We start from the raw sequence: 8,314 nt of genomic DNA on the forward strand, positions 1-8,314 counted from the left end.
GATACAAAAAACCTTAGAAACAACTGAATAAACCGTTCGCAAAACCCTAATCCCCGATCCTTAAATTCGACTCGTCTTCGTCAATTTTGTAGAGGAAATACCTAGATTTTTTATTTTGATTTGTCTTGGAACTCGAACAATCCGAAATGCCACATAACTTGGCTGGAAGAAAACAGAGCGGAGGAGATCAATCTGATGGGAGCGGATCCGCCGCAAAAACTCATCGCCCAAAATCTGGTAAAACCTCTGAAGAGAACGACAAAAAGGTAAACATTTTATCATTTCTTTGCGATCCGCCATAACTTGGTTTGCCTCAATTAACATATTAGTGCCAACCCTAGTTTATAATTTCAAACCACGAACTGAAATTAAAAAAGAAAAAACACCTAAATTCTTCAAGTTTGGTGATTATCAAGTTATTTGTTGTTGTTGTTGTAGATCTTGAACAAGAAACTCAAAGATGTCGAAATTAGTGTTCCTATAGTTTATGGAACTATTGCGTTCTGGCTTGGTAAAAAGGCGACTGAGTGAGTATAAGATGGTTACTTACTGAAACTTCTTCATTCTTTTTAATGCAATTGTCTTACTTGGAACTTTTATATGGGTTTGTGGACTTTGTTTTCAAAATGTTTCCTCATTTGAAGTTGCTTCAATTAGGTATCATTCGCACAAATGGACCGTCTATGTTAGAAGTGCAACAAATGAGGATCTTGGGGCTGTGATAAAGCGTGTTGTTTTTCAATTGCATGCGAGTTTCAATAACCCAACTAGGATTGTGGATTCACCGCCATTTGAGCTATCAGAATCTGGTTGGGGTGAATTTGAAATTGCCATTTCTATATTTTTTCATGCCGATGTTTCTGATAAGCAATTGGACTTGTGAGTGATCCATTTCTTTGTTATGTTATGTTGTATTGAATGTTAGGGACTAGTGTGTTGATGGTTGTTTTCCAATTTTCAGACTTCACCATTTGAGGTTATACCCTGAGGATGATTCTTCAGCTCCGCAGTCAACCAAAAAACCTGTTGTTATAGAGTCTTATGATGAGATTGTTTTCTGTGAACCTTCAGAGGCTTTCTTTTCTCGTGTCCAGAATCATCCTGCTGTTTCTGTGCCTAGACTACCCGCTAGTTTTAACTTCCCTCCTTCTGGTATGTTTAATCCCTTAACCTTATGGCTGTTTTCTAACGGTGGAAAACAAAACTTACTAAATAGGTGTGAGAGGTGAAACGTTCTACTGAATCTATGTAGGACTGCTGATTGAAAATGTGCATGAAAGGAAAAGAGGTGATACGAAGGACCACCCGTTAAGTCAGTGGTTCTTGAACTTTTCAGAGGCAGATGAATTATTAAAACTTGCTGCGGCGCGTCAACAGGTTAGAAATATATGTACACATTTGAGTTCATCTTCATAGTGATGAATGGCTATTACTATTTTAAGATACAGTAGCTACAGCTAATATTTGTGTAACGAGATTGCTTTTTGTTGTTGTTGATGTCTGTAAATCTCTATGTTTGCTTTCGTAGGTACAAGCTCATATTGGTAAGCTCAGAAGACAGTTAACTCTGACGGATGGGCAACCACAACACTCAAAACCCTCACCTGGTCAGTGAATATGTACTTAAGCTCACTAGAATTTAGGTGGTTTCCCTTTCAGATTGGTTTGTAGAGATGCTAAAGTGCCAAGTAGTTTGAATTAGTGATAATGTTGATCCTAACACAAGGAATTATGGAACCTTCGTTTCCCTGTATGTCCTTCAATTGTATTAAAAGACAGATAGAAAAAGGGATTTATCAGTTAATTTAGAACTCAAGAAGAAGATAGATTTTGAATCTGTCTATACAACAACTACCTTGCCTGAAATTAGACATTATGCGTGAGAATATATGCCTACTTAATCATGGAAGTTAAATCATGAAAGTGAGTACAGTACGTACTCGGGATTCTGGGAATACTTGCGTCTGCAGTACAGTGGCAGTTGTTGTGCCGTTCTGATGCACAAAACTCAAGGTGTCTGTGGAGGATATTAGTATGTATTAGTGGCTACATTTTCAAATCTGGCCAATCAGGTTAAATTTATCTGTTGTTGTGCCGTTCTGAAACAACCCAGTCCCCTTTAGACCCTTTCTAGACTTGAATAATTTGCTCTATGTTTACTTACTGCAACATTGTAAGGCTATGATCTGTGAGGCTGCCTATTAAGAAATTATTCTTAGAACCTTTTCATGGTTCTGTGATAAAGGAGAAACAATTTATTTGGTTTTGCTTTTTAGTGGACATTGCTTAGGTATTGGTCATAAGATCGGTATAAAGCTGTGCAGGACAATGTAGGTAGGATGTTTATGCAACTTTTTAGTGTCAAAAAATGTAGGTAGGATCATTTCATATCAACTTGATTCTAGGGATTGCAGATAACTAGTGATGATGTGGATGTCCATTGTCCTCCTGATGGTGTTTTTACCTGTCACATCATCTCTTATACACATTTTTCCTGCATTTATCAGATCAGTTTCATCTTAAGCCAACTGGAAGCTTGTCGCAATGACCCTCACAGTCCTCAGGGATTGTTAGGGTTGTTTTTGCTGTTCAATCTAATATAAGGAAACTTCCTTTGAGCTTTCTGCGAAGACCTCTAGTGGGCCGGACTTTCCTCGATGTTTCCTTTAGTTGTTTTAATGCTGCAGATACATGAAATGTACCTGGTAATTTCATTGTCATGTTAGCATTAACTGATGGTGGTCTACATCCTGTTAAGGTAATTTCATTGATCCTATTTTTGTGGTGTTACAGTTGGTGCAACTCCTCATCTTTCATTAGATACTCTTGGTTACACTTTATCAGGGTTGGGTTTACATCAGTACTATATTTTCCTCGATATTTCCTTGTATCATTGTCGCCATTTCTAGTCGTCAGAAAACTTGGCTCCACAGCCTATTTTCGTATTAGTGATTCAACTACAACATCTTTCGGTGTCACTTGGTTTCTCTACCGTTAATTTAATCTTAATTAATAATTTTGTGTTCTTGTTTATTCATGGTCATTAGTTGCTCATCTCTATAATTAGGTATAAAATCAGAAATGAAGAAATTTCTTTTTCTTATAGAGAGAAAGAGATAAACCAGTTTTAGTAATGGAAAACGGTTGTTAAGAAAAAGAGTTTACAAAGGAAAAGGGGGATTAGAGCGATTAGGTTGGTGATTGGGTAAAGACAGGAAGTGGCGAGTGATAGCCGTTTCAAGCAGTTGAGATGACTTCACTCTCAGGTACTTGCTATGTTATCTTGGGAGGCAAGAGTAACATGGCCTTCATGTGGTGTAACTAAAAAGGCTATTGTCACCTTCAATCCTAGAGAGAGAGAGACACAGAGAGAAAGAGAGGGAGGTGGTTAGCCAAGTAAAATGATAGCTGGTCGGTGCAACTGCTGATGGAGTCTGTTTTTATCTTGAAACGCATCAACCAATCTCCTTCACAGAACATGGCCTGCAGCTTATAAGGCAAAAGTACGACTGACTAAGGTCCTGCAAGCCTGAAACACTGAACCAGTCTCTCTAAACATGCTTCCAAAAATATTTACCAAGTTAAACCAATCCAATGGAAAAGCTTTACTTTCCCGAATTATGTATGTTGTTGTCTTGTTTAGTCTTGCGACTCCTGATTCAAATCCTTTGAAATGCAAGAAGAGAAGAGTCAGCTGCAGTGTTGCACTTGCACTCCATTGTTGGTTGGTCCCACGGAAATTCCTTAACTCCCTCTAAACACAATACAGTTGTTATATATATAACATGTACGGTTGTTGGTGCAGAGAGAGAAGAGAAGGGACATATAGAAGTAGACAAGAGTTAATAATACTACTAGACTGTAGGGTTTAGTTGATAGTTGTTGTTGCTCTTGTGGGCCTTGTGTAGAACATGGGTAATAAATTTCTACCGCATCATAGCCAGGCATGTAAGTAAGTATGCACTATGCAATGAGAAGAAACGGGTATGAGTTATATCTCCATCCCAACAACTCCTTCCTCTTTTTAGTGGTGTTGGTGGTTTTGTCATTCATTGAGGACCACCTTCAGACTCCCTCTTTCATGTTTTTAGTGAGAGAGGATAAGTCATCCTTTTTAGCAAGGAACAGGATATACGTAGAGAAAGTAAGGCCAGAATAAGTTATAGGAAGTCAAGCTCAATTAACCCTCCTACTTTACTTTGCTATATAAAAAATAAAAAATAAAAAAATCTTTGGTTGATGGGTGGAGATCAGTATCTAAATGAAATCTTTAATTCACTACACGCAGCACTTCGTGGTTTGCTCAAAAATTACGTCCGCTCTGTCTAGATGTGACCCGAATTCGCACTAACCCGGTTTGAATGATTTCCCATGATCCATAGAATAAGGATTGAGCATTATAAAACTACAACATTTTGATTATTCGTTTTTTTTTAATGATTCTAAGGTACTGCAGTACATATACGGTAGGTATATAAGGTATAAAAAACCCAAGTCCTAACAACCTCCCAGAAATCAAGATAAATGAAATCTTAAGTCCCCAAATACGTGTAAGTTTTTAGATACTTACGATTTAGGTTTTCTTGTGACTCCATTAAACGACAAAGATATTGAAGACCGGACTGAACTATGGCGTTTGATTTGATTCAGAGAGAACATAAAATCTTTGAGAGGAGTCAAAAGTCGAGATATTGATTACTGCTAAAGGATAACTAATGTTGCCGTGCTTTAAGTCGTATGGAACCCTTCTCTCCATAATGGACACCTGGTTCATATATGACTTTTATCCTTTGGATTTATACTGATGATACTCCAAAGAAGGAATCAATGGTTGGGATGTGGGAAGGTCTAGGGGATCACTGAATGTTCAATAATCATAACAGTGTACACCCTTTACTGTTTATGGTTATAATAATTGAAAAATTAGACCCACAGTCACAGGCAGCTAGCAGGGTACACTTCACAGTACAGTATTTGTGTTCCTTAAACATGATGAGAGAGGTAGTAAAAAATGCTTATAAAATTCAGAATATAGTTGGACCAAGTTCCTCAAAAAGGAAAGCATCGCTCAACTAAACAGCCAATAGGAATTGAACAAATGACAATCATGGGTCATGTTGCAACTTGGCAAAAGAAATTAAGAACCTTTTGAATGACTTTTAAATCCAACCCGAACCCTAAAACAGAGAGATATAGGACCATGTTGTCCTAAAGAGGAGAAGCAACAAGTATACGTTTGAACTCCACGGGGTTTGGTTCCAGCATGTCCTTTGTACCCACACAGACCCAAATAAACCCGTGGTCTGTCCTTTGCTCCCACACCCCACATGACTGACTTGGTCTCTCACTCTCTCCCTAGCTCACTCTTGTAACTCTCACTCTCTATACTCCTTGTCTTTATAAACAGACCACATTCCAACCATTTCATTCACCCCACTCCATCAACATCTTCAAACTATCTCTTCTTCGTCTTAAGCTTTCTTTGTGCATCTTGATCTTTGTTTGCTCAATGGCTTTAGGAAAAACCCAGAAATTCCCACAGAGAGCAGTTTTGTCAAAGATACTGAAGAGATGTTCAAGTTTAGGTAAAAAACAAGGGTATAATAACGATGAAGAACAAGGTTTACCAGTTGATGTACCTAAAGGTCACTTTGCTGTTTATGTTGGTGAGAAAAGAAGTAGATTTATTGTTCCTATTTCATTCTTGACTCATCCTGAGTTTCAAATCTTACTTCAAAGAGCTGAGGAAGAATTTGGTTTTGATCATAATATGGGTCTCACTATTCCATGTGAAGAAGTTATCTTTCGTTCTCTAACATCAATGCTCTGTTGAAAAAATGAAGGTTTTTTTTTTTGGGTTGAAGATGAGGATCAAGATATGATGAAGCTGCTTACTTTGCTTCTCACTCTAGTCTCTAATTACTTATTTTTCCTTTTTTGTGTGTTTTATGGGTTGTTCTCTGTTTACAAAAAGACTAAACCCTAGAACATCATAACCATTTTTATATGGTCTTTTGTAGTATATAAATTAGTTTAGAGTTGGACATATATTTTCCTTACTGGTGGTGCTTTTTTGGGTACCCTGTAAGAGACTACTACTACTACTACTAATTTTGTGCTTTCGTTTTGCACAATATTCTTGTATGAGACTTATTGTCCTACTGATGTTCGATGATGATTATATATGTTTATGAAATATGATCAGGAAATGGATTAGTTATCTTTTACATCTTCCTTTTTTCAGTTCATTCTTCACATCTCTTACCTTCTTCTTATAATAACAAGGTACAGAGAGCATATGGAGAGCAAGAAAAGAAAAGAAAAAAAAAACAGTGAGAAATAGTGAAGTAACAGTAAACCTATAAACTGTGAGAAAAGAAAACAACCAACAAACGACAACCCTAGTAGTAATTGGAATACTTGTCTGATGAAGAAATAATGCAGCAAACTGTGTTTGTTGTCTAAGAATTATATTCATTCTCCAAACTCCTAGATTTTGATTCCTTCTCAACGGTTGTTTGTTGAGATACTAAAAATCAACCAACTACTGCAAACCAAAATCAACGGTTTTGGTTCCTTCTCAATCAATCTTGTTACTGCTCAACTGGCTTCCAATGGGGTTACAAGAAAAAGTTGATATCTTGAAAATCTTCGGGCTGACGATGTTAATGGGACCTACAAGCATGTGCTACGCTCTGTGTAGTGAAATGTCATATATTGGGAGTACTATACTATGATGAACCCGACATACATGATCAAAAGTCCTTTAACGTACAATGTGGTCCCCGAAGTCTTTTTACGTTAGGGTACCCCTAAAGAGTACGTGAAGTGATTGTTGTTAGTAAATGCGGTACTATTGATATAGACCGTTGATGTTTATTTCTGTGGTCCATTGATAAACGGTTAGGATGTAATAAAGTCGTACGGTAGATGTACTGATAAAAGGTCCGTGGTTGAACAACTTGGGTTCAATCACATTGGGAAACGATTGCACGTCCCGCATGTACCTCTCACGTTCTTTCTTGTACTCTCCTTTTTTATTACTTTTCGATTTTATGAAAAATCCTAATTTCTTTAATTTGTTAATGTCATTTGACTCTAATTATTTATAAATAAATAAATGAATAATAACGTAATGGTCAGAAAATCTATTTTGATGATTTTTCTGGCTCTTAACCCATGCCAAGAGACCAGTTTTGAACATTGGATAAAACTTTTGCAGGACTAGGGCTGCACATGGGTCGGGTTGGGTCGGGTTTGGCCTCACCCACCACCCGACCCACTGCTGATGGGTAATTGAACTTTTCACCCGCAACCGACCCACCATAACAATGGGTCGTTTTTCACCCGACCCACAATAAGGCGGGTTGGGTCGGGTCGGGTGGTGGGTTTTCACGTGCCTACCAACATCGTTACCAAGTTTTTCTTCCACAAAATATCCAACAACCTCCTCCGCCTTCATTTTCAATGGCGATGGCAAAACCAAAACCAAAACCTTCATCAACAGCCTCTTCTTCATCAAAACAATCCATCCGTAGAAGCTATAAGAATTCTGGTTTCAGAAAAAGATTATTATGGGTTTTGAAGCAACAAAAAACTCGATTTTATATTCTTCGTTGATGCATCACTATGCTCCTATGTTGGCATGAACACGCTTTACCAGATGATTGATTTTCAATTCAAGTTTTTTTTTTTTAGATTTAAGTTTGGAATCTAAACATGGGTTCACTGTAAAATTGAAGATCAAATTTAGTGGAGATCGAAAAAATTCCTAAACAGTTTGCAGTTTGAATTTCAGAGAGAGATCAAAAAAGTTATGGAGAAAATCAAGATTGGTTGAAGAACTATATGTATGTACATAGTACTCGTTTGGGGTTTTAAAGAGAGAGAATTTCAATTTGTAAGTAATGAATAAGAATTTCTTTCTCTAATAAAGCTCTTTAATTTTCAAGCAAAAACTTGGTAACGAGGAGGTTAGATTTATTGGGCGGGTTGGTGGGTCGGTTCGGGTGAAGGAAATTCCTACCCGCAACCGACCCAACATACGGTGGGTTTTCACGTGCCTCACCCATAGTCGACCCATACCTAGGTGGGTCGGTTCGGGTACGGGTATTTTTCGACGGGTGTGGGTCGGGTCGGCGGGTCGAGTCGGTTATGTGCAGCCCTATGCAGGATCATAATGGGTTACATAGTCCACCCACAAAAGTAATTTTCAAAAAGTGAAGTAAATTTTAAATTGTTTAAACATCCATTAAAAAGAAATAGTACTGTTTTGTGTTGTGTTGTTTTTACCAGGATGGTGGGATTAATCTTT

At 37.6% G+C, this 8,314-nt stretch overlaps 2 protein-coding genes across 3 annotated transcripts; both read left to right on the forward strand.

Moving 5' to 3' along the window:
• Positions 1 to 2,978, forward strand: LOC113357644 (transcription initiation factor TFIID subunit 14b-like). 2 transcript variants are annotated; one of them, XR_003363745.1, is made up of 8 exons: positions 1 to 266; positions 439 to 527; positions 658 to 879; positions 962 to 1,152; positions 1,253 to 1,377; positions 1,529 to 1,607; positions 2,508 to 2,705; positions 2,794 to 2,978. XR_003363745.1 is itself a non-coding variant. In XM_026601085.1 (7 exons), exons 1-7 carry the CDS (start codon positions 147 to 149, stop codon positions 2,546 to 2,548), a joined length of 867 nt encoding a protein of 288 aa, XP_026456870.1. In that variant the 5' UTR covers positions 1 to 146; the 3' UTR covers positions 2,549 to 2,978. The 2 variants fall into 2 exon arrangements, 1 of the variants encoding a protein (XP_026456870.1); XM_026601085.1 differs by having other exon boundaries at positions 2,508 to 2,978.
• A 2,396-nt stretch (positions 2,979 to 5,374) lies between these two features.
• LOC113357645 (auxin-responsive protein SAUR50-like) lies at positions 5,375 to 6,227 on the forward strand. Its single transcript, XM_026601086.1, has one exon. It carries the CDS (start codon positions 5,510 to 5,512, stop codon positions 5,831 to 5,833), a length of 324 nt encoding a protein of 107 aa, XP_026456871.1. The 5' UTR covers positions 5,375 to 5,509; the 3' UTR covers positions 5,834 to 6,227.
• Positions 6,228 to 8,314: the final 2,087 nt, after the last annotated feature.

The sequence above is a fragment of the Papaver somniferum genome, chromosome 3, assembly GCF_003573695.1.
Source record: "Papaver somniferum cultivar HN1 chromosome 3, ASM357369v1, whole genome shotgun sequence".
Classification (NCBI taxonomy): domain Eukaryota; kingdom Viridiplantae; phylum Streptophyta; class Magnoliopsida; order Ranunculales; family Papaveraceae; genus Papaver; species Papaver somniferum.